This window comes from Manis pentadactyla, chromosome 3 (assembly GCF_030020395.1).
Source record: "Manis pentadactyla isolate mManPen7 chromosome 3, mManPen7.hap1, whole genome shotgun sequence".
Classification (NCBI taxonomy): Eukaryota; Metazoa; Chordata; class Mammalia; order Pholidota; family Manidae; genus Manis; species Manis pentadactyla.
The window spans coordinates 31,750,559-31,777,958 of record NC_080021.1 but is presented as its reverse complement, the minus strand read 5'-3'; the positions used below and the strand labels follow the sequence as shown (position 1 = coordinate 31,777,958).

At 39.9% G+C, this 27,400-nt stretch overlaps 1 protein-coding gene across 11 annotated transcripts in view; it reads right to left on the bottom strand.

Annotated features, from left to right (window-relative positions):
* SYBU (syntabulin) overlaps positions 1 to 27,400 on the bottom strand; it is a 108,098-nt gene that overhangs the window by 62,928 nt on the left and 17,770 nt on the right. For 2 of the 11 annotated variants that reach the window (XM_057497821.1, XM_057497819.1), the window contains exons 2-4: positions 6,238 to 6,421; positions 5,982 to 6,062; positions 4,080 to 4,284 (exon numbers count right to left, since the gene is read on the bottom strand). In XM_057497821.1, coding sequence (XP_057353804.1) covers positions 4,080 to 4,284; positions 5,982 to 6,062; positions 6,238 to 6,421 — 470 coding nt within the window. Of the gene's footprint in view, positions 1 to 4,079; positions 4,285 to 5,981; positions 6,143 to 6,237; positions 6,422 to 9,713; positions 9,836 to 27,400 lie in introns of those variants that run through there. The other 9 variants (XM_057497828.1, XM_057497820.1, XM_057497824.1 and 6 more) reach the window with 9 other exon arrangements.

The window sequence follows — 27,400 nt, the reverse complement described above, 5'->3', positions numbered from 1 at the left end:
TTAATTGTTCTTCCCACAAACAACAACAATGATTACCTCTAGGTCACCTCTAGGATTTCTTCCCAGCCACTGTAAAAACCAGAATACTTTGTGTGAACGCCTTAATCAGGATTAACTGCAAAGAATCTCAGATTCTGACCATTTAGTGTATCTGCTTTTTCAATGGGTTAAGTCATAAACTTGCCTATGTGTGTGTGTGTGCACATTAGGAACATGAAAATAACTCAGAGAAATCACTGGTCTCCCATATAACAACCAGTGTTCTATAGCCATAATTTGTTCCCCCTGCCATGTTTACAAGGCACCCCAAGGAGAACTAGCTTAAAACCCAGCAATCCATCTTCCTCCTAGTTCTAAGGGGTAATTATTGCCTCAACTAAGCAGAGAGGAGTGCACAGCCTGCTGCTCACTACATCAGGTGACTGACGGATGTGACTGACTCACTCACCCAGATCATCAGCTTTTGTCATAGTGGCTGGAATCTCAGTATCATGACAAACAAAATTCACCACAACAAAAAGAAGGGAGAAAAATGGACAGAAACTTAAATTCAAAGGGCCACACCCAGGACACAAATCACAAACAGGGGTTTCTCATGGGTATGTTAAAATAAGAAACATGGGGCAGTGAGGGGTGGCAGGAAGGAAAAATAGGGTAACTTTATACCAAAACACTGGTTTAAAAAAACCAGTCAATAATAAAAGGGGACATGAAAGCAGGTGTTTTGTTTCTATTAGCTTACTATATATTGTACTTCCTTATGTATCTTTTTTATTTTAAAAGAAAGCATTAGATAAAGCATATACAATGCTTTACTTGCCATGCTCAAAAAATAAGGCCAGGTCTCCAATACAGTATAAACTTGACTGTGTTTGGCTAAGGTCACAGCGACTAGGACCAAAAACAAACTGTAAGGAATAGACTGTTTCAGCAGAAAATGATGTCTGAGTGCAAAAACACACATGCTGATGAAATGCACACAACACACGCATATCTTCAAAGAAATTCTGCTAATAAAAAGCTGTTAAAAGAAGAGCTCTTTGGGGATACACCCCAAATGAATTGCAAAAGGCTATACACACCTCCTTCCCTCTGACAGACGCAACCTAAAAGTTAGCATATAGAATATTAAATCCTTAAATGTTCCTTGCCAAGATTACTGTGGGAAGAAAGGGGGAAGGCAGTAGAGTGCAGGAAGGAAAAAGGAAAGTAGGTAAAAATGGACAGGCCACTTTGAAAATAGTTCCCAGTCTCCTAATGCCACAGTTCAGTAAAACTAAAAGAAAACGTGAGGGTGAGGGTGAAGAGCTGTCATTTATTTTGCTGAAGTGTAACTACCATCCACTACTATGATTTTTTGTTATAATACAAATACGAAAGACAGACTCTCCAAACAAAGGATAAGCCTTTATATTAAAGTAAATTTAACTTCATGTGAACTCACTAGTACCCTTTTCTAAAAAATGGAGTATCTTAGAACATATGATGTTCTTCACAATTAAAACCGTTGATACAGATATGGGAAAAGAGTCTCTAGTTTGTAGTTCTGAAAATATGACTTCCAAATTAAATTGCACTGGGTTTGAGGAACATCCCCCTCTATAATTTCACCACCAGATTGTAAGAATCCTCCTAACTCTGCAAGTCCCCTTTCTCATTGGCAAATGTGAAGATTTATAAAGATGGCAAGCTGATGCAGAATGATCACTGTACAGTTACGAAGCTATGGCAGCAACACACATCTCTAAATTAGTTTAGTTTCATTCTAGCAGAGGATGGAATTTTCAGTGTTTGCAAGTACCTGGCTTGGTCTCTGACTCAACTGCCTTGATTAAGCAACCAACACATATTCCTGCCTCAGTGTTAAAGTGGTTGAATTAAAACCAGCTATTTCCCCCTGCTGGTTGGACGTGTTTTACATTCTCTACCTCACTGCCTGCAGCTTTAATGCTCCCCATAGTACCAAACCCATTTATTTCCCATCCACCCACTGACCTCCTAAAGCATCATTAACATGCACGCCCCCCAGCAACCCCACCACCCAGGCCTTGCCCTTCAGTTTTAGTTAATGCAGCACTCAAAACCATTGTGGGGCTTATCACGGGGGGCTGCATAGAAAGGCAAGCCAAGAAGGAAAATGCACCTACCCAAACCTGGGGGAATTGCCCAGACAGGAAGATGAGGCTTTAGGAGCAGAGAAAAGTTCTGGAGACAGGATGCAAGGCTAAAGATCGAAAAGTAGGCTTACAGATCCATAATTAGATGGCTTTGCCACTCAATTCTCAGCCAGTTAATGGCAGAAGGATCAATATCTACTTTCGATTTTCATGTACAGCATTATGGCCTTAGTGGGAGATGGGCCTCCTGGGAGGGAGAGATGATCCAGGCCACAGGTCGTGGAGACAGTGAGTCATGACCAAAATTAACAATCTTATTGGTTTGCTTAATGTATTTTCTAAGATACATCTGGAGTTGTTCTTTTGCTTCATTTTAACCAACTTTTTATTTTTTCTGGTAACATTACTCACCTTGAAGTCAGTCAAAGAGAAAATGGTTATGTAGTGAGAATATCAGGAATAAAGGTGGAATTGAGTTGTGTAAACACAGCCATGTCAACTGGAAATGATATCCCCTGAGTTCATGCACACTCATCCAGAGTGATTCCTGAGCTACAAAATGGAGTTAAAGTAAACAGCATTACATTCTGCAAATATCACACCAGGTTCTAGGGAGCTGAATTGCTCCCGTTTGCAGTTTTCCTTTTGTTTTCTTCTTGGGAGAGTATTAGGCAAACCATCAGTGGGTCTCCATTTTAGACTAGATTCATGTAATTCAAATGGCAAGAACTAAGCTTTAAAATATAATATTTTGATAGACTTTTTTTTTCAGAACTAAGCAGAGGATCTGAGGCTTTTCAGAGAAAAAATAAAAAATAAGCAGCACAGTATTTCTAATGTACAATTTGTGCATGGAATGGGGTTGTTTTGTGACAGCATGTAATAAATCCAAAACTACGCCTTAAAAAATATCCCTGAAAATGTGGTTACCAATGCTAGAAATAGTGGAATATTGTACCCTGAAAAATTAGGGCATTAATCATAGCATCTTGATTCACAAGTCCCTCCTCATACATGTATTATTCATCTTCAAATCACATCTTCCCTAAGTAAGTTCTAAAAACTGTCCACTATGAAACATTCTTCATTAGTTATAAGACAATCACTCCTTTAAATTTTACCCCAATTCCTAATACTTCTCAAAGAGCATAAGTTATTCTAAGTCATGTGCTTCAGTGGGTATACTAGGCTCTGACAAGTGACAAGGGTGGTACCTTCTGCAGTTATGGAGTAATTTGTTTCTTTACCAAATATACTCACAATTTTAAGGAAACCGCCTTAATCATCTTCCTTAATCATGTGCCAAAACTGACATCCACAGTTCAAGGTGATAAAAACCATCATTTATTAAGCACCTCTACAAGCCAGGCACTGTGCTAGGAGTACATTTAGGTATGTGAGTGGTCTCATTTAATCTCAGAGCACTCTATAAGGCAGGTGCTATCACCCCATTTCATGGATGTCACAACTACCCTTAAGGAGGTTAAGCAACTTGCCCAAGGTCATATAGCTTGTAAATGATGAAAAGGTCAGGGATTTCAGTTCAGGAGTGACAGATTACAAAGCCTGAGCTCTTCTCCTCTAAACTACAGGGTTGGGCCAGCCCTGGGATATAAAGCTCCTTGCTCTTGACCTCATTCATTAGGAGTTGCTCTATCTTTGGGACTTCCATAATCAGAAGTACTATGCAAGCTAGTAGATTTTCCACACTTAATGAATGTATACCTTTTTTAAGCAGTCATGGAAATAAGTTAGCTTTCATATCATCAACTATAAACTAGAATAATATATACGGACAGGTATGAAATTCCACTAGGTATTTGTAGGTCAAAACAACTAAAAAAGTGCAATGTGAGGCAACTTAGCCTAACAGCATGAGTCCAGTTCTAGGCCACTCCAGACCCCATCACTGCGCACCAGCAGCCACACACAGCCTGTGTGGATCTCCCATGGATACCGTACCTGAGCAGAAGCTGTTGCTGCTAATGGTCCTCACAGAGCGCCCAGAGCTGCTGGGGTTGAACTCTCTGCTCTCTTCCTCAGAGAAAGGCGATTCAGAGGCTGGGGACACTTTGTGCTTTTGCTGGGGCAAATGGGGCCGAAGAATCAAACGGGGAATTCGGCTTCGGGAAATCTCCTTCTCATGATGCTGCACTCTCTGCTCCTTCTCAAAATTGGACATCAAAAAGAAAACAAAAAGAAATTTGTTTCCCCCTCTTATTTCTGTCTGCTCCTTCTGGACTTCTAAGAAATCACATTGCTGAATACTAAATCTTCACAGACTAGGCCTTATCTCCATTGCTGAAATGAGCTCCAAAATACTTCCACTGAGCTAACCCCATCCCCTGAAATGTGTGTGTGTGTGTGTGTGTGTGTGTGCATGCACGCACACACACACATACACACACTTCTACCTGCTAGCATGAAGGTCATTCCACTCTCCCGTCTGATTCCTAATTCACCTCCCACTCTGGCTTTTTCTACCACATTCAAGTTATCGGTTCTAAAGATCCTGATTATTCATAGCACTCTGGCTTATTACTTGACTTCCTCTGGACTTCCATTTTGCTTCCCCTGAATTAGCTGTGACAGTTTGACTTCTGTATTCCTGTCTCCTCACAAAGTAAACCCCTATAACTGGAACTGCTCTTTCCTGATAGACCATGCAGACTTATCTTTCAAATCCCTCTTCTTCCCACCAGGATCTTAATTATTCATTAATATCCTGGTACACAAGGCTTGTTGCCAGCAGAAGAGCAAACAAAAATCCAACACCCAGGAAGATGGCTCCACCTTTTACATCATTTAGCTTTTGTTTTCCTTAAAGGACCCCCATGAAAAGACATTTTTCTCTCTTTCCTTAAAAATGCAGTATTAAATACACAGGGCTGTACTTTAATTTTTTTTTTTAATGCATACGAAGTAGCATCTTGGCAATGTTTTTCTATTTTTAAAGTGCTTTCCCAAGCACTATCTCATTTGATCTTTACAACCCAGCTCACAGAGAGGTCACTAATTTGTGTCCCTTTTTACAGATGAGCAAACTGAGGCTAAAAGAGGTAAAGATGCTTAGCCAACAGGACATATTATCTAGAAGCAGAATGGGCTCAAGTCCAGTGATTTTCGGGGCCACCACTACCCTGCCTTATTAAAATGGTTTCCTAGGAGGAGCTCTTTCCGAAAAAAACTCACGGATCCCTCCAATCTCTGCAATTGAAAAAGTGCTTTGAATTAGGTAACACTCTTTGGAAATATGACCCTTGTTCATTTCCACACGGCTTACCGGGAAGGGTCGCTGCCAAAGTAAACATCTCTGTGAGGTCTGCGCAGTGGAGGAGTGGAAGGGAAAGCCCTATCCGCGGGGGACTCCTGAGGTCCTCAGGCCTCCACCCCAAGGGGCGAAGCCGCACCCAGCCTCTGGATGTGTTCTTGCACATCAGTCACCCAGCAGGAACCTCATATCAGCTATTCGCGGCACATCACACACCCTGGACCAGTGCTGGGTCGCTGACATGCTGATCCTTACTTCTCAGTCACCAATACATTAAACCCTTTTTATTCACATCACACACATAGGCCATCAAATGAGAGCAAGATCCTAAATCCCCAATTTCAGGAGATGGGATTAATCCTCCAAAGTCAGTCTTTTTAATCCTCATGTCAACCCTCAGAACCTTCTCCAGTATCACCTCCCATCTACCGGGTCTCAACACCTGAGCAAATGACCCTCTGCCTTCCCATGGTCCCCACCCCCTCCTCGTCCGCATTTACCCCCAACTCGGAATGCCACCCTTCCAGCTCTCACCCGATCCGCTTCTTGCCCCGGGTGCCCACCTTCCCTCTGTCTCCCGCGCCCACCCTTACCTTCGTCTCTCGAAGGGGTCCCATCGCGCCGCTGCCCGCCTGCTCCTCGCGCCGCCGCTGCCGCCGTCCGGGAGGAGGCACCTGCGAGCACCGGGGCGAGGAGGCTGCGCTGAGCCGGCGCGCTGAGGACCGCCGCGCCGCCGGCTCCCCGCGGTTCGCTCGCGCCCGGCGGCCCCGCCCCGGCCGGACACGTGGTGCGGCCGCCGCCACCCGCGGCTGCTCCCGGGGCACCGCCCGCCTCCCGCCCCGCCCTCACCTGCCGGCCCCCGGGGCGGCTCGTCCGCGCCCGGACCCCCCGGCCCGGCCCCGACCCCGCCCGACCGCGCGCCGCTCGCTCCGCTGAGCCCGACCCGAAGGGAGCACGGGGAGGCTCGGCGCATCTCCGGCCTCTTTCTGGCACCTGGTGTCTGGTTTGAAGGGGTGCACGTCGGATGGAGGAGCTGAGAAAAACCACATCACTGAGAGCCAAAATGGAGAAAGGGAAAGTTTTCCCTTGCGGCCCCTCCCTACCCTCTCGGTCTTAAGTCAACATGCAGCTCCCCACAATTACCTCGCCTGAGGGAGACGGGGCGGGTCCCGTCCACCCGGACCCCAGCCAAGCCAGCGCTGCTGGACTGACACAGCATCTCGGCTCCGGGATCTCAAAGGCTGCGATTCTCCTTGGCGGTTTGCATTAAAGGGCCGTGGGTTGGCACCACCACAGGAAAAGAACGACGAAGCCAGCTCCCGCAGGCTTGGGGAAGCCATGCCGTTTAGGGCGAGAGTAGCCTTTTGTCCAGTCGGCCCCCAGCTGCCCGGGAATGGGCCCCAGGCACAGTTAAGGGAAGGACACTGCACTTGAACTCAGAACTCAGAGAACCAGGTTCAAGGCAGCATTTCACTCCCTTCACACTGAGTGCCTTTATACTTAAAAGTTATGGACCTCTCTGAACTTTAAGTTTATCTTCATTAAATTGAGGGATAATAATAATAGTATCTGCCTCAAGGGTAGTTGTGAGGATTAGATGAGGAAAATAAAACAGCTGTACCCAGCTGATTGAACAGAACTTGCTAGAGGGCAGGTACGTCCAGCATGTCCATTCAATATTGTGAGGCCCACCCACTTGTTCAAAAAAGCTCAAAAACCTATCGAACTGAAGACTTAGAATAGGGATCATCGACTGGGTTATGGACCTTGATTTATTACACTTGCTATACTTAAATCTCATCTGGGATGGAATTCACTTGGGTAGTAGCTTCGATGCACAGTTTTTATTCAGAACTGGAGAATATTCTGAGTAGCAATGTCTGATCCTTAGCAGTATCCTACATAAGAGGACTATGGCCCTCAAAAACTGTTCTCAAACCTCCACTGTCCCTATTTGCCCCCTAAACAGCATTTTTCTGAGTTTTCAATTCTCAAATCTAGTAATGTACAGTGTGAATCCAGAGAAAGGCTGAAATCAATCAGACAGGATTAATGAAATCAATTTGCGTTCTTCCTGTTCCCTTGAAGAACATCTTCATGCCTTTTCTGTGCACTTAGAACTCATAAGCAGTGAGGTTGGTAATCTAAAGGTTCTTTGCTTGGGGAAAAGAGTGATCAATTCATACTTTCTACATCCATAGCTGTTTCATATATGGACTTGAAGAAAGTGATGGTCCAGGATGATTCCTGCAATGTATTATTTACAAAATTATGAGTCTGAGGAAACAGACTGTGAAATAGGAACAGACCACTGAGGTCAAAAGATGCTCCTGAGTTCCCTATTGAGAACCGAGAATTGAGTCTGGGGCCTAATAGCAGAAACACCCTTGGGTGAGCTGTCCAAGTCAGAACCTGAGAGTCATTCTTGACTTCTTCTCCCTCATGTAGTCCCCACATAGTAGAAACCAAGTGATCTCCATGCTATCCTAGTAAAAATTAAAAATGTCTTTTATCTATTTAGTTCTGTCCACTGCTGGGCACCATTATCTTCACTTAGCGTCTAAATAAGAAACAACCTGGATTATTGCAATATTGGTCTAAAAAAAGTTGTGCTGCTTCCAATCTTACCTCTTCTTTCTCGCCAGCTTTTCAGTTTTTTCACAAGGCTTTTCTGAAAAGCCAAATCAAGGCATGCTGCTTTATTAAAACCCATTCATGACTAGCTGGTTGTCCTCCAAATAATATTAAAACTCTTTAATGAGGCGCAAAGGCCTTTCATGATCTGGCCTTGTTTGCCTGTCCCTTCTCATCTCTTGCCACTCTTACCAATACCCCAACCCACACCCCCCAGTTACCCCTGCTACTCTCCCTCCACACACAAACCCCTCAAACCACAGACCTTTCCGTTCTCTGGAGGTATTATGTTCTCTTTTTCTTCTACTGTTCCACATGCTGTTCCATTTGTTTAAAGCATTTCTTGTACACCACCCACCCTCCTCCTCAACTCCTAAAGATATATTATGTTTCATTTTAGTGACAGCTTCTTCCAGGAAACTTTCCCCCATCCCCCAAGAAGTTCATCCTTACATACTTTCAGGACACCTGCTTTTAATTTACCTCCAGGAAGAGCTGTTATGATCTTGTATCAGAATGCCCTATTTATTTGTCTGTCTTCACCAGGGATTGTAAGCAATGCTTAGGAAAGATTATGTCACACAGTGGGTGCCCAATAAGTAACACCCAAATGAACCAATGCATGTATGAGTGAATTCTTTAACTCTGGAAGAGGCCCATCAGTGTGGATAAAGAACATAAACATAACTTCTGTTTTGAAAAAACTCAGATAAAGCTGCCTCCAATATGTCTTTGTATTTGGTGATGGGGTGTGTGCCTAAAAAAATCCAACATGTGCTGGGTGAAGGCTTTCACTGCAGAAACGCAAGCAGGGAGAGGCTGTGCGGTAGCCCTGTTGTCGCCATAGCAACCCTGCCGAGGGAAGGCTTGTGATTTAGCGTTCAAATGCCTCTTAGCTTGGTACTTTTGGAACCCAAGCCTGTTTTTCCACTGTTCTAGAAGGCAAGTTTTACAAATGATAATATCTATGTTGCCTTTAATTTCATTTATGTGTTCCTCATGTCATTAAGGGAAACGTTTGGATGATACCATCAGAGAGGTATAATCTAATACAGCATATTATAGATTCATCTGCTTTAAAATATTCTCATGCATCATTTTCAGTTCCTACTGAAATAGTTATTTTATTGTCTGGTTTTGTAATTTTGTGGCTTTTCCTTTGGAAATGAATGTAATGCTGTTTTTTAGAAGATACCAACTGCTTTAGAAGGCTAGAACCCTTCAAGATTACAGATAATATCCCTGCCCAGGCCTGGAAAGACAACTGGGGAGATAAGGTATTGTACACTGATGGAAAAGGAATGCGTTCATGTAATTATGCCCCCCTAAATGTGGGATAAATTGTTTATGTGAAATTTGTAATGAAATGATTCATACCTTTCCTTTGAACAAAACTGTATTTTCAAATTGTAATTAAATGATTCATACCTTTCCTTTGAACAAAACTGTATTTTCACATACATACTCTTATTTGAATCACACAAAAATCCTGTGACGTATATGTACCCACTCCCTGAACCCAGATAAGTGATAAAGGGCAGACTTTTATTGAGAGGAATCCTCCCATCCCCATCCCCAGACTGCAAACTTCACAGAGAAGACACTAGAAATGCACTGCCAAACAGAAAAACTCTGCACCACACAGCTGAGACACATTGCGGTCCCCCCATCCGCTCATGCTCAGAGCTCACCTGGGTATGCGGAACGCTGTCTCGGTCTCAGTCAGGGCTGACACAGCACCATCTACTAATCCTATCAGCTGTGTGAGCAAGCGCTGCCTCCTGTCTCAGTGATCTGATGTTGGGGGATCTGCACAGAAACAAGGAGCAGCTGACGTGCTTTACAACACGTCATGAGGAAAAGAAACTGCATTCTGGGGCATCCTGGGATTTTTCTGTGATGGGGTGGAGATCCATATATTTCTTACCAGGGAGAGAGCTGTTTTCCCCACAAGAGCATATGCGAGTGATTAACCCTCGTCTTACTGTATGTTTGTTACTGTTATTACATGGTTAAGGGATTTTGATGTTGTGAAGCTGTAATGAGTAGAATTCTGCAAGATCACCCCCTGAGGGGTTGGGGTCCAGAGAGTAACTGGGACAGTTAGGGCAGTGGGTAAGCTGAGGCCAGGCTGGCTAGAACATTCATGGATCCAGAGGGTGTCAATTAAATTCTCTGCTCTGCAAATGAGTTTTCTGTCAGGCATCTCTCAGTTGAAGGACAGGAATGCAGGGCCAGGGAAGGTCCAGGTGAGGAGGTGGAGATTGGGGCTGGGGGCTTTGAAGGAGTATAAGGATACAAGCTTCTACTTGCCTGATGGGGAAGCAGACATGAAGTAATCTTCCAAAAAGGCCATCTGCTCTTTGGGGCCTTTTGTCTATTTGTGAGAATAGCTAAAGAAATAGATGCGGTGATTGTAGAGAATACACTGGGGGCCTTGGTGGGACTAGTGGGCATATACTTGTTGGGACATTAGATTAGAATGACTTGAGACGCTCTGGAAAGTATGAGTGTAAAGGCTGCCACCCACATAGGAGAAACTGAGTCCTGACATTTACCTGATGAAACGCTTCAAATGACTGGATGAGGCAGGGAGATGCATGGGTCTTACAGACTTATGGAAAAGGCAAAGGAAGTTATGCATAAGGTAGGCAGAGGAAGGCCTAAATCCAGAGGTTGAATTCTGGGCCTGAGATAAAAGCACCTTCCTTTCCCAAGAGACCAGACCATTGAAAGTCGCCTGAACTAGGGGAGTAGCCACCTAGAGAGAAGATGGTGAAGCCAAGACTCTTCTCTGACGTGGCAGAGGCAGAGCAGGTTCTTCAGGTTGGAGGTTTGGAGGGATTTGTGCAGCATTGGGGTTCCCAGAAAGTGGATCTGTGGCTAGATTTGAATTATAATAAGTTTAAAAAAAAAAAAGTCTGTTTGCCCTTGTATCATTTATTTCCATGATTTTGTACTTTTTTTCCCCTTCAACTTTCTAGTAAGCATCCTTCTTATTTTTTCAAATATTCTGCTTTTATTTCTGCTAAAAGTTGGGGGATAAGAGGAGGGTTTTGAGGTTGTCTACTCAAACAGCAAGAGCAATATTGCAAAGTGGAGCAGAGCGCCCCTAGAGGCTATCCCAGGGAAACCAGGAAGCACCACCAGAACTGCACTGTTGTTTGGGGCGGGTGTGGGCGGTTACCGCCGCGGTTGTGCAGCTGAGCAGTTTTGACTGCTGCTTTACTTCCATTCCTTGGGCCATTGCTGTGAACCATTTTTCTTCACCTGAAACCTGTGCACCTAGTGAGTAACTCTAGCTCTTGCTATGTAGTTGTAGCTTCTCGCCAATCCACTTCCCCAGAAAAATCTGTGGGAAAATAAATCCAGAATTTGGGAATCTGGCCTATATTGTCTCATCTGTCCATGTGCCCTCTCTGGCTATTTCTAGATTACTGTTTGCTCAAAAAGGGAATGAAGTACACTTTTAAAAGATAACTTCAGTATTTTCTTTTTAAAAGATATTAATACATCACTAACATTTTGGAAAAGAAAAGAAAAATATTACTCATCATCTAATGGCCCTAACATCAATTATCCATATTCCTTCTGTTAGCCTTTTTGTGTATTTGCTCAGGCTTATCTACTGTACAACAAAAACAGCATTGTTAAAACCTGAGAATAAAATTCTAAGTGACATATGATATTTGGGGCCTCTTAATACCATCACATCTGGCTGTTTCCAGATGGCTGTGGTAAGCTTCCATGCCCCTCGTTTTCCCACAAGTTACCTCTGTTTGTCCTCTGACTGGGCACTAATCCGGGATATGAGGCTCATGGTCCTCCTTACCACTGTTGACAAACAGCTGGGTCTGCTGCCGGAAGCTCAGAAGCCTAGCTTCCCAGGTCCTTGGCCCTGGTGGCGACTGGACTAGCCAAAAGTTTCAGGTAGAGCTGTCAGTGGTATGGTGCAGAATTAGCAAATTCAAGGCTGGAGAAATGACCTAAGCTCAGAGGCTGATAGAAAAACACCTGTGTCCCTTTCTATGAGAAGCCCTGCTACTGGGTGTGGCCATGATGTAAGCTGATGCCCGAGCGAGCGGGAAGTTAAATGAGTTTTCCGAAGTCTGTAAAGAGATCTGTGATGAAAAAATGCAGTTTAATAAAGGACATGGATTCTCAAGTCCTGTAGGCCTGGCGAGACTTTCTTGGCCTCTTCCTGAATGTGTGACCTTAGACAGTTGTTTAACCTCTCTAGGAGACTCAGCATGTGACGAATGCATGTTAGTTAAAAGAAGGAAGGAAGGAGGGAAAGAAGAAAAATCAGTTTGCACCAGTTAATGTTTTAAGGCAAATTAACTTCCTTGACCCTCATTTTCTCACCTATAAAATGGGATTAATAGTAGAAGGGTATTTCATGACACTGTAGTAAAGATTAGATAAGCATACACACAAAACCTACCACTTATGGTTAGAGCACATGGTTAGATAGAGCTTAATAGATATCCTTTCTCTCGGGATCAACTACTGTTGCTGCCTTCTGCTTGCCTATTGCGCATCCTCCTTGTCCTAAAGATTTTTTTAAAACTTCCATTTTTTTTCCCCAGATAACTTAAGAGATAGAAGGAAACTGAATTTTTCACTAGAAAACTGACTTTCTTCTTAGATTTTTGTTCTGAAAGGTAGATTCAAAAGGAAGAAAGCATGTTAAATGGCCCGATACCTATCACCCACTCATTCATTCATCCATCAATATTTATTTTTTTCCTATTCTGGTTCGAGAGTATTCAAAGATGAACAGTGTTTCCTGTTCTCAAGCATCTCAGTCTAATATGGACATAGAACAGCCATTCGCCGTTATGCCACTCATCGTTTTAGCACCATGACAGATGAAGGTCCTAAGGGCTTGCCAGCATCTGAATTAGTCTGAGGTCTGAGGCTTCAGAGATGAGTTTTGAGGTGAATCTTGAAGGGTCAATAGGTCCTACTATAATTTTTGTTCCTTCAGAATTCCTTTCTTTTTCTCTTTCCTCTCCTCTCCCCTTTCTTCTACTCCCACCCCCAACTCTTATTTCCACTTGGAGAGACTTCTCCTTACCTATATACTGGTCCCAGATGGATTGGTGCAGAGAAGAAACTTTAGGTTGAATCTTTACCATCTGAATGTACCCTTCTGGAAGAAAGGGGTTTTGTCTGGGAGTTTTCATTACCTAGATAACACCAAGCACAGTACCTGGTGCTTCAATCAGTATTTTGTTAATTAGCAATATTATTTAAATTTCAAGAACACCAGGTTATACTGCCACCTAGTGATTTATTAGTGATTTTTTTTCTTATGACAGGTAAATATTATTTTGGTTTGTAACCAAGTTAAGTCGTTTTAATAAACCTTAATAATGACTTGATTCAAACTTTCAGCACTTTCAAAGTTTAAGGCTACACATAACTGAATAGGGATGAGTAGCATCAATATTCAGTGGGTAATGAGTATCATCAATATTCAGTGGGTTCGGGGCAATGGGCATGTGCTCTGTGGTCTGTGACAACGGCTCCAAATTCTTTTCTTCTCTACCTGCTGAGCTACTGTAGATAAGCAAGATAAGCCATATCAGATAGTCTTTGCCTTATATATTCCAATGTCTACTTTCTTAAATGAATAGACTTCATATTTTTTGAGCAGTTTTAGGTTTCCAGAAAAATTAAGCAGAAAGTAGTTTCCATATACCCCTTCACCAAGATCTATATTTGTTATCTTTGGACATAATGCATTCCCTGTCTACCTGATTAATTAGGCATAATTATACTCTACTTCTGAAGCAGGTGTAAGTAAGTGCCCATTAAATGTCTTACCCCTTCTCCATACTTCTTACCTGTTAGGTGTGCCTCAAGGTCTTCTCATCTCCATGGTGGACTCAGCACCAAGACTTCTGGATCTTTATTGTATTGTCTTAACAGCACTACCTCTCCTCTTATCTGAAGCTGAGCATGGGGGAGCCCCACAACCCTGCAAATGAATGACACTGCTCGTACTTGCTCTCTAACTCCTGGGGGGCCTCAGTGCTGCTTGGCCATCAATTTATGTCCTTTATTATTCTCTTCTGTTCTCCATAGAGTCCATTTGAAACTTCTGCACTTCAAACCTCTCAGCTTACCACCTCTGCCCTCACACTGTGCAGAGAGATATCCTTATCTCCTGATCGACAGACAAAACAGAAGCTATTAAGAGAACTCTCTCCATCTCTGGCCTCCAAACCTACAAATTCACCTGCTTCTACCTCATCCTTTCCATTCCGGGTCCTTTAGATTAGAAGTCCCTCTTCTGTACAAGAGTAATTCCTTCAGCTGGGCTTTGGATCCCACCCTTTTCCACCTCTTAAGGGAAGTGATCCCATCAGCAGTCCTAAGTCCCAAGTTCCTACACCTTATGTGTAAAATGGAATAATTATAGCACCTATTTCATAGGGTTATTGTGAGCATACAAGGAGTTAATACACATTTAGAACTTGGAAAAGTGCCTAGTGTATATTAAACACTCAATGAATGTCAGTTGTTATTAGCTATTTATTTTTGATAACTTAGCTTACTTTTCCATCAGACACTTCACATCAGCATTTAAACATGCTGAAACCTTTCTCAACTGAGTAAATGACTCCCTTAAGCTCTTCTATCTTTCTAATATTACCCAGTTACTTCTCCCCATTCATTATCAAACTTCTAAGAGTCTATACTGACATCTCACACCCTCTCCCTCGTCCCTTCACCCAACCACCCACTCGTATACACATACCTATTATTCTTTGAAGCAGCTCTTGCCCAAAGTCACAAATTACCTCCATGTGGTTTAATCTAATGGTTAGTTTTTATCTTAACTAGGCCTAGTTAAACACTCCCCAGTTTTTGAAAACTGATTTGGTCTATAACATAGTTTTGTTTTTCCTACTTCTCAATACCCTGTCAGCCACTCCTTAAATGTTGGTCCTTCAGTTTCTACCCTTAACCCTCTTATGTTTTCATCCTACCTCCCCTCCCTGGGTAACATCTTTCATTGCAATTGCTTCAGTTACTACTTATAGGCAGATCTTCCATAAATTCTATAATCCCACATCCTTATTCCATGTCTATCCCATAACCATCTGCATATCTCAACTTTTATATCCCACAGGGTCCACAAACACACCATGTTCCAAATTTAATTCATCATATTTCCCCTGCAAGCTTATCTTCTGTGTTCCCTGAGTTAATGAATGTTATCATTGTGCAAACCCAGGGAGCTGGCTGACATCCTGAACTCTTCTCTCTCCCTCACCTTTACAACTAATTGGAACCTAAGTCACATCTGTTCTACTTCTTAATGTTCTTTAAAATGTGCTATTTCTCTATGATCCCTTTCTGCCTGGAATTGTAACCTGGCCTGAAGACTTGCCACCTTCAGTACATTTTTTAAACAGTAGTCTGATCAATCTCCTTAAAGTGCAAATCTAATCATCCTCCCCCTTCCCCCCACTGCCCCCCGCATCTCCTGGCCCCAGTGGAAACCCTCCAAGGCTCACCCTTGCCCTCACAATAAAGTTCATACACTGACATATGGCTTGCAAGATCTCTCATGATCTAATCTTTGACTTTCACGAAATCTGTTCCTTCTACCTTGAACACTTCCCAGTCTCAAGCCTCTGTTTCCCACCACCACCATCTGTTTCTTATTGCCCTCCAGATGAGGAAAAAATAGAAAATTTGAGTTGTTACAGTCATGGAATTTATTCCAGTCTTGAGTGTGAAACAAAAGAGAATGATTTCTGATTTTGAAATGCTTTCTGCTAGGCCTATACAGGTGCACAGTATTATGGAAAGGTAAAGCCATACTAAAGATGTGATGAACATGGCTGCTGTGTTAATTTTTGGGTTTGTAACATGAGCTGAAGAGCAATTCAATTTTTTAGTGATCAAGTGAAATAATGACTTCCAGACTGGTGCAACTTGAAAAGCTTCTGTCAGAGAAAATATGTACATTTCATCCTATTTATTATAAAATATTAATCTTAGCTTCATTATTTTAAGGACTCATTCCTCTTGAGAGAGAATTCAAAGAATTCATCAAGTACATTCCGCCAAAGTCCCACAACAAGAATTCAAAGAATTCTCTCTGAAAAAGTATTCCCATGATTCCTTGTTACAATTTTTCCTCCTGTATTCCCTTACCATTGATTTGACTTTAAGCATTAAAATAGAAAACAACTCAGACTCTATTTTTTAAAAAGACACTAACATTTGTATTTTTAAATATTTATATGATTGCATTGTTGTATTTTTATTGCTGAACTCAAGAAAATGTAACATGTTCAAATGTATATATAATTTAAGTAGATCTACTTTGAAACTTGAAAAGATTTATAATAAATGGTTACTTGGGCAAGATAATACTAGAAAACCTCACACTACAAACTCTTTTAAAATATACTTAAGAGCAGCTGATTCCTTAATGCTTGAGATACTAAGTATGGAAGTGTGAGTTTGTTAAGACCAATGTGGTTTTACTGTATCTCCAACAGTCAACACCTGGAATTTCTGCATGTAAACTGTTTTTTTTTTCTGCCTACACTAATGTCCATAGTCTTCTCCACAGAGTCCTAAATTTAGAAATACCTCCATAGGAAAGGACTGTAAAATGTTTCAGATGAGGAATAAATATAGACTTAAGAGTCTTCTATTTTTCATTTTGTTTAATTATACAATAATGATATCTGAATAATATTGTCCTAAAATATCAAGATTATTCATCACTAAACACATGGACTGAAGCAAATAAGAATGAGGTGCTTTCTATAATGCTCACCTACAAATTGCCTTACAGAGAGTACTTTTACTACTACGAATCCTGTGAATTTCAGACTTTTTATAGGTAAATAACTTTATTCAACAAATATTAACCAAGCCCTTCTTTGCTTTGTACCAAGGACTCCGGTAAATATTGGAGTAGTTTGCCTTGACAGTAGGAATAGGTGTGAATTTTTATTTCACTTGTGTCCTCCCACAGTGCTCTAAGCAGTTTGGACTGTTACATGGCCATTGCAAATAAGGTAGAATGATGAACTCCACCCAAATATTAAGCAATGCTGCATCCTTTTGGGCAATTTTTAAATAATAAACTAAAATACCATTTTAACATATAGGATAACATGACCTATTTAAATATTAATACTTCAATGCCTAGCTTTAACTAATACAGCAAGAATAAAAAATAAACATGACAAAAAATGCTATTCATTAATACAAAACACATGCCATATTTCTTTCTTTATAATTAAGGAATGTGGTCAAGTGAAAACCAAGAAAAGCCTTTTTCCCCCTTGGCTGAATCCCTTGAATTCCTTTTGCACAGAGCTCTGCTGTTTCTATAAACATTAAAAACAAAATGGACACACAACAATCCCTTAATGGTAGGAAATGTATTCACTTCATTTTATTTTGCCATAGCAGCTCTGTTAAGACCCTTTCCTACAGACCAGTCATTTCTCGGTAATTTACAAAGATAGCCAGAGATAATGGTGTTTCACAGAGTGGAGCTGAGCAGATAATTCTGTTTCCTTTTTATCAGAAGGAATATAGTTCTCCATCAAAACTGAGGTTTTCTGAGGACCTTTTGCCAAAGGTAATTTGTTTGTTCTGGTAAGTTTTAATAAGAAAAGGTTGGCAGTAGGTCTGTAGTTATATACGCCTGGCATTGGGCCTTTCATAGAAATGTGCATAAGACAACTGAAGACCTTTCTCAAGCATTCTATTCCTGTAACCTGACTTCATCCTTTCCTTTCCACTGCTGCCACTGAAACTAGACATGACCGCAGAATATAAATCATATGACAAATATTTGGGAATTTGTCTTTGTAGTTTTTCAGCACCACTGCCAAACTTCTTGCCTTAGAGAGCTGTACGGCAGCTTTTCAACCTGCAACCTTGGAGCAGTCCTATTCGCTAGCCAGCTGGGGAACATCCACATAATTTAACTGAGGCAGCCCTTCAAAGGGATTAACAAACATTTCAAGTTCTTTGCTTATTCTTTTTAAGGCTTGCTCACTTGTTAGTCATATATTTATACCCAATAATTTTAAACACTGGGATGCATGTTCTTTATGGAGACCCCCAAAATGTGATGCACACAGTTTTGAACAGCTTTATTATAAATGAAGACTCCTTCCCTAGAATTTTTAGTCACAGTACTCTCTCCCATTTAGTCTGATCCTGCTGAAAGATGCAACCTTTGGATTTCTTTCTGCATTCAACAGTGAATCAATGAGCACACCATAAAAGGTCCCTGTTTTGACCCTCTTGAGGGTATGGTAGCACTTCTCAAGAAGTGGAGTGGCAAAGAGACACACAGTCCTTCTGCAAGACAATGCCCTTTTGCATAGTAGATTTAATATTTGAATGATGAGTAGAAGGTGCAGAACAAATTTTAGGTTAGTTAACAACCTCAAATAGCTCTGGATTCTCATTTGTAGGCCTGCACTTGTGAGTTTCTCACTGACCATGCTTTTAAACTGAGGCATTAATGCCAGAAATACATGAAAGGGCTTTGTCTGCTCTGCTTTCATGCTATAACCAGTGCATTCCACCGGCTTTCTTCAGTGTGGTTAAATGGTCTTCTACAAACTCTGCTAGGCATTTTAGTCCAAAAGACAAACAGGAGCTGTTTGATATATGTGATAAAGACAGGTGTGGCAAAAACTTCAACAAAGCCAGTGTTTTAAGTGTGTTCACAGCTGCTAGCTTTCTGAATGGTGACTAAGACAAGGTATTGAAATTAGGAAAGGCGTTTCCTCCTTGAGCAGGTCAGAAACTTTGGAGATTAGGGCTTATAGTGTCACCCAGTAAACCAATATGTTTGTTGTTGACATCCACGCCAAGTTCTGAGACTATGTTAAGAATTACATTCTTCAAACCTTCTGCATTAAACTCAATAGTTTAGGAGGGTAAGCCTCACAGAATATATATATCATTTCATGGTCACTAGTACTTGTGTTTTCAGACCCATAAACAAGGATGGATAAGTACAGGTTGCTGACAAGTGATCGTTAGATTATGTTTGGCGACTTTCCCAATGATGTGGGTGGGCTTTCTGTTTACTTTCAGCAAGGAAGTCTTGCCCAGAGTCTACTCTACGATGGACAGTGAGAGAAAATTAGCCAAGGGAATTTCCAGTTAGGCCACTGTGTAGGCAATAACAAACAACTTGGCAGTCTGCTGCCTTTTGTCTGCCCCAACACTTCCAAGACTTATTCACCATTGCCAAACTGACATTCTCCAGAGTAACCAGGGTAGGGACTTTTCAAAGCTGATAGCTTTGCTGCACCTCACTCCTGAGTGTTTATTAATATTGTCCTTTTCAATGAGGATGCCACAATGTCGCTGACAAAACCAGCCCTATATTTCACAGTGGCCCAATTTGAATTTTTTCTTTTGTACACAGAGGACAATCAGTTTCACCAACCACAACTCTATCGCCAGAGTCTTAGGAGCTCTTCGCCTCTGCCTGCCATTTTTCAACAGTTCCACATGAAAGTCTTTCACGCTAACAGTCATTCTATTGTTCCCTTCTACTCCTGTTTTTCACTTAGTTCATCCCTCTCTTCCAAATCCCAAAGCTCTTTTGCAGTTTCCTATAAATAGGTGCAATCTAGCAAACTTTCAGTATGAGAAGAAGAAAATACATATTTACTATTATTTGTTTTAGAAATAGAGGTGGGTGGTTTTGTAAAACTGTGTCTCTAGTCAATTTTTAAAAATTATAGTGATAAAATCCTATGTACATCTGTCATGTAGAAATATAAATGCTGCATTGGAAAAGGACAAGTAAATTATTCTTGCTTCTATATCAGCCTGAATGTTTATGAATCAAACAGTCAATTCACCAATTAGCTAGACAGCTCTGATGAAAGACTCTAAAATATACCTAATTCTGAGCCATCATCTGGCAATACCCATTTGGCTTCATTTATTCTAACAAGTAACAAGAAATATATAGAAAGACATCTTTCCACATTGATTTCAGATTTAAAATAAAACCACAACCATACTTTTTGGTTTACAAATCAAAAAGTAATCTTATCTTGTTAAGCTAGGAAGGAAGTTTGTCCACGGTTATTTATAAATTTTTTTATTTTTTTCTCCATTTATAGTTATAGTAAATGGTTTCCATTGGCACTATGGTAGAAGTTACAAGTTATTTTAACATCTATGTAATTATTTATTATATCAGAAAGATGAGTATATCACAAAATTTCTGGACTGAATAACTAAGTCCGTTTCATTTCTTAACTCAAATTGAGGTTCTCAACTTATCTGATACCTTAATATTCACACTCATCATTTTCCAATGCTAAGGTTTATTTTCTGTGCTGAAATGACAATATATTTCCAAGTGTAGTGTGGCCAGTCTGTCTGTTTTTAAGATTACCATCTGCCCAAACAAAGAAAAACCTTTAAGAGTAAAGAAAACAATAAAATGATTAACAAGAAAAGACAGGAATTAAAAATAAAGTTAAAAAAAATAACCTAAATAAAAATTAATGACACATTAATATTATTTCCCACTCAGCTAAGGATTAATAAATATTTTTGACATTACCATTTGACTCTAATCTCCAAATTCTTTCACAGTAAGCAAATGTTTATTGAATATGTATTCTGACTTCAATACTACTTTTGCTTTTGACAAATAAGAGGGAGGTACTCATTCTACAGTGACTGTGGCTAGAAAAGACATGAATCTCTCGATATGATCAAAGGAACTTCTGTAAACATATGGAGAACACAGATCTGTCCATGTACAAATCATTAGTGGCTTACTCTGGAAATACTGTGAAATTCTCCATATTATATCCCAGAATTATAAGAAAGAACAGGAGAAGGTTGAAGCTAAAATGATTAAAGGGAAAATGGGAAAGTAAAATGGTAAATAGGAGTATGTTGCATGGAGATACTATATCTCCAAGGATTCTCATCTGCAAAGGGAAAGGCTGAGTAAGGTTTGGACAGAGTGCATACACCATATACAATGTATCGACATGGTGGCCTCAAAGTTAAATACTCAGCAACATGAGTATTGAGGAAGCACCCCTGACCCTTGAGAAGGTTAAGAGAAAGTCAGTGGTCTCCAAAGTGCAACGAAGTTCCTTGGTTGGGGTGGAGAACAGCTAAATAAATTATCGGGAGTAGAAAGGAAATGCTAGAGTGGCAATTTGTAAATAAAATATGATGATATTTAATATGTGGAATGAAACCAGTATACAATTTAGCTCCTAAACCAGATGGCTGGTGCCACCTAGTAAATGCAGTGAGAACGAGAGATCCAAAACGCAGGCTTAGATGGCTGTGTCCTTTTTTGTACAGCTTATTGCAACAGAGTGCAGTTTACATGTGCGTGGGTAATATAAAATAGTTTTAACTCAACAATAGGGAGAAATGGCTTTAAAAAGCGCCCTGAAGAATGAAATGCATGTTGATAATACAAGGAGAAGCAAACCAGAAAATGAGAGAGCTGCCTCATCTCCCAATATGAACTCTTCATTAGCTACATTATCGAGTGAAAACAATGGAGAATACATGATATACTCTAAGGGTGGATACTCAAAAGTTGTGTTATAATAGAGTTGTGTGATCAAAGATCTAGGGTCACATAACATGAAATATCAATATGCATGCTTATCAAATTCATTACCTCCAAGAAGTAACATCTATTTAAAAATTGCAATCTCTGTTATCTCGGGTGTGTTCTCTTCTCTTGAGAACTTATGCTTTCTCTGTGATGCTTACTGTCAAACTTAGATCTCCAGTTTATCCAGGCTGAGGTCTTTCATCTCCAGATCTCACCAGGACATGTCTACTTATAAATACTGTTGCCCCAAAACTTAACTTTATTTCAAATATAAGTCATCATTTCTTATTCTCCCCAAATTACCTCCTAATCCAAAAATTTATCTATGTCATCTTCTTTAGGACAAGAGACAGAAAATAGCATAGATATTAAGAGCATGGGATTTAGATCTAAGCTAGTTGGATTAAAATTTTTGCTTAGATGTGACTTAGGACAAATTACATTTCCATTATGAATTTATTTCCTCAACCATATGGGGGGAATATTAGTACTTACATTGATAAACGTGCCTTGAAACTCAGGAAAATCCATACAAAGCACACATAATGCTGTCTGGCACAGAGCAAATGCTCAAAAACATTAGCTATTATTATTTTTTAATCTGTGCTCAAAACCATGGGTCATTTTTTTTTTTTTTTTTTTTATTGAAGGGTAGTTGACAACAGCATTGCATTACATTAGTTTCAGGTGTACAACACAGCGACTCAACATTTATATACATGATATTTCTAGGTACCAGGTATCACCATACCAAGTTGTTACAATATTTTGACTATATTCCTTATGCTATACATTACATCCCGGTTACTTATTTATTTTACAATTGGAAGTGTGTTTATATATATATATATATGTATATATATATATATACACATACACATATATATATTATGAGGGCATCTCTCATATTTATTGATCAAATAGTTGTTAACCACAATAAATTTCTGTATAGGGGGGTCAATACTCAATGCACAATCATTAATCCACCCCAAGCCTAATTTTCATCAGTCTCCAATCTTCTGATGCATAACGAACAAATTCTTACATGGAGTACAAATTCTTACATAGTGAATAAGTTACATGGTGAACAATGCAAGGGCAGTCATCACAGAAGCTTTCGGTTTTGTTCATGCATTATGAACTATACACAGTCAGTTCAAATATGAATATTCATTTGATTTTTAAACTTGATTTATATGTGGATACCACATTTCTCTATTATTATTATTTTTAATAAAATGCTGAAGTGGTAGGTAGATACGAGATAAAGGTAGAAAACAGAGTTTAGTGTTGTAAGAGAGCAAATGTAGATGATCAGGTGTGTGCCTGTAGACTATGTGTTAATCCAAGCTAGACAAGGGCAATAAAACATCCATGTATGCAGAAGATTTCTCTCAGAACATGAGGGGGGAGGTTCTAAGCCTCACCTCTGCTGCTCCCCATTTTCTCACCAGATGGCCCCCTGCGACTGTGCCTGTCTTAGGTTGTACCTCCCTTGAGGAATCTTACCCGTCTCTGGCTAACCAGTCATCTTCCGGGGCCATACAGGGAAATGTTAAGTTGGTAAGTGAGAGAGAAGCCTTATCGTTTGAAAAGGTTAGCTTTTTACTTCTTTGCATATTTATGCCCTGTGGCTTCTATGCCCAGCTTTTGTCTTGAGGTGTCTTTACCACTTGGAAGAATTATGATACTCGGTAAATTCGACATGTGGCACGAGTTCTATTTAAAGGTTGTGATTAGGTAGGAAGAAGAAAAGCTATAGAAGTAGCAGGCAGAAGAAAACCTGGGAAGATTGATTATTTCTTTGACATATCTTCTTGTAGAGTAACTTCAGCATGGATAGGTTTTAAACGACTAATTAAATTGTGCAGACACATTAACATAATAGGAATATAGTTACCTAACCAAAGCATACCTGTAATTACCAGTCATCTCCAGTGAAACCAAGAAAACCAGTTAGGCACCTTAGGCATTTGTGAAAACTTAACTATGATATGGTGGATATTGTCTGACTGAACTTAAACAGTCTGAGAGAATTCAGATAAACTAGAACACCCCATTCCTGGGGACTGTTCATATCCCATATGTTCTTTTAACGATAAATAGTCTGTGGTTGTAAGATTTTGGAGTGCTACAATTTGCACTTCTCCTAATTCTTGGTTGAGTTCCAACAGTATAGATCCAGTCCAATTTTTGTTTTACTGCATGCACAGGCCAGCTTAGATATCTCCTTCATTTTTCCCATGGCAAGTCTAGGAACTGGTGGGATGAGTGCATCTATACCTGTGACAGTGCGTGGATCTTTGTTGAAGTTTTTTTTTTTTTACTGATCATCTTCTGTCATGAGTCTTCCCGAGAGTGCTGATGTTGGAAGTTCTTTTTCATATCGTATCTTAGTTCATTTTCGGGGTAGCCAAATTAGGCTTTGATCCTCTGTATAAACACAAACAGACCCTTTGCCTACACTTTTATATGTCCTTTATATCATTGTGTAGAACTCATTAGAGGTCACCACATAGGAACTGCATTTTTTTTTTTAATCATTAATCTACACTTACATGACGAATACTTTGTTTACTAGGCTCTCCCCTATACCAGGTCCCCCCTGTATACTCCTTTACAGTCACTGTCCATCAGCGTAGCAAACTGTTGTAGAATCACTACTTGTCTTCTCTGTGTTGTACAGCCCTCCCCTTTCTCCCACCCCGCTATGGATGCTAATCTTAATATCCCCCTACTTCTCCCCCCCTTATCCCTCCCTACCCACCCATCCTCCCCGGTCATTTTTTTTTTTTTTTTTACCATTTTTCCCACATCTTTTAATCTCCTGCTTCCAGTCTTGGACTCCTGTCAGCTGTCCTCTCAAAAGCTGCTCCTGGACTTGTTCTGGGGCCACTGCCCTAGGCAGACTCCCATCCTTCCAATTTAGGCTAAAGCCAGCAGTCTCTGAAGTGGTCTTCCTTATGCAGCCTCTACTATTTTCAGACTGAGCTATATGAGTCTGATATTTATACTGGATTCTTGTGGATCATCTTAGAAATCTTCATGGGCTCTCTGATGTCTACCAGAACATAATGTAAACAAACCATGCCTCTTGTTTCAATAGCTTTCCAACTTGGCTTTGCTTTTGACAAACTTCCTTGCTTATTCCAGCTTTCTTTCAGTTCCCCTTTTCTAAACTGAAGTATGTGTTCACAGAAGTTAACACTCACTCTCCATTTGTTTTCTAATTATCTGTTTTTCTTTTCTGTCAACCTTGAAGCAAAGGAAGTATGCATTTTACTTTCTTTTTACTTTCCCAAAGCACCTGGCCCCCAAAACAGCAAACAGATTGTAAATACATACTTGTTGATCAGTTGATTCAACTATTTTACAATACAGAAAAATCATGCATAATATTTATCATGGTTTGTTTATCATAGCTTACATATTCTAATTTTAATAGTCAATGCATATCAGTATAAAAGCAGTAAATCAATTAAGCTTTGGAATTTGGTCACTAAGCTCATAGTTATGAAAAAGTAGGTTAGAGTTAACATCTGAAAGAACCAATATTTGATGGGGGTACTTTTTCTTATTGTGTCATTTAATCATAATTAAAATATTTTCAGTAGTTCTTCATTATTCACATTTTTAGTTCCTTCTCCCAAGTACACTTTACAAGTTCTTTTTTTGCCTTCTCATTTTCTAGTCTTATGTTTGACTCCAAGCTTACGTTTTCCATTGATTTCCCCCTTTTGTCTTCAAAGGAATACCAGAGGTATTGATGGCTTTGTTTCATGTTGCTGATGCTATAATACCATACTGCACAGGTCGCAGGTTGTCCTGTACTTCTACCACTAATTACACTTAAAACTGGAAAGTATTGTGCAATTGTAAAAACTATAGGGTTTGGATTACTATAATGTCCAATTAGTGTTGTTGTTATTATTAACAAGACTAGCACACATGTAGTATGATCACTGAATATATTAAACTAAATCTCAGGTAATTAGCAGTACTATGACATTCTCCATAGCATACCCAAGAACCATAAGATAAGACAGGAGAGGGTTACAGCCAAAGTGAATAAAAGAAAAAAGGGAAACTAAAATGGTAAAGAAGGAGTGAGGATGTTGCATGAGGGTGCCAAATCTAGCAGGATTCCAGTCTGGGAAGGCAGAGGCTGAGTGAGTTTTGGACAGAGGTATGTACACCATACGATGTATAGACATGTGGCCTCAGACTTGTTTACTCAGCAAGTGTTGGAACCACATACAGTATATGTCAGGAAGCAAGAAATAAAAATTTGAAAATTTAAGTTATAAGATTTATATAATGGCTTGAATCAAGAGAAAAAATGGCCACAAAAGTGTATGTGCTGATTAATGGTATATGAATTATTTCTCAAAGAGTGTTGCTGTTAACTCAGTTCTGTGAAATGCATAGAGAAAAAAATGTGCTCCATTGTCAAAAAGGACTGGGAAATGTTGTATATCAAATGGCTCTTTAAAAGTTCTTAATCCAAATTAAACTATTCAGGGCTTATGAAATCCTGCAGTAAAGAGACCAATTTGACCTTCTTTTCCTCAGTATTTCCCTTACTCATTTAACTACACTACTTAGTTTCTCAGAAAACATAACCCTGGCAGTCCCAGTGTTAGAAGAAACATACTTTGAGAAAGGCAGGTACAGATTAAGGACTGAAGAGTTCAGAAATGGAAGAGACTGCTTAACAATTGGGACAAAGCATTAGGAAAAAGGAATATTTAGGTAGATCTTGAAGACTGAGGTGGAGATGAGGCAGGGGAGGCATCCCAGACATAGAGAACACTGTGAATGAGCATAAAAACAGGAGAGAGCAACAGATGTTCAAGAAGGTTTAGCACAACCTGTTCAGGAGGAAGCAGAAGGTTCCTGCAGGACAGAAATGGGGAGATGGGGCATTAACATGACATAAATGATGCTAGTTAGTAGAAGGATTAGCAATCTATGTATTCTATGTGTTCCCCCTCATATTACCATAATTTCTTAAAATCTTATTTGTTCATGAACATGATTACTTAATTAGAACTTGAATGGTCTAGGCCTGTGCTATCCAATAGGAATACACTGAGCTACAAATGTATTGTTAAATTTTCCAGCAGCAATATCAAAAAAAGTAAAAAGAAAGAAATGAACTTAAAATATTTTATTCGACCTAACATATCCAAAATATTACCTTTAATATCAGCATGTAATCAACACAAAAACTATTATTGAGCTTTTTCTCTTTTTTGGCCAAGTCTTCAAAATTCAGTTTACTTACAACACATATCAATTCAGACTAGCTACATTTCAAGTGCTCAAGAACCAGGTGGCTATTTATTATATTAGATAGCATAGATCTATAAATTAGCATAAATTAGCTGGATAACAGCAGTTAATTTTTATGGTTTTCTGATAACTTTAACCACAATGGAAGGTTTTAAACTCTTGATTAAATGGATATGATACATTTGTTTTACCAGTTTTTGAAATCTGTTTTATTTTTTAGCCATATTTGAAATAGACAAATTATGTATAATTATAGATTAAAAGTGCAAAGCTAAATTTTCCCTCCAAGTTAGAAAAATTAAAGTAAATAAATTACTTTCTTGCTTTCTTGTGGCTCTTTTAACTATTCATAAGTAAGGAAAAGACAGTGGATTTGTGACAGTTAAGAACAGTTAGTACTGTTATCTACATCTGCTTTTCCTAAGAGCTCTACTACATACACCACTTGATTTG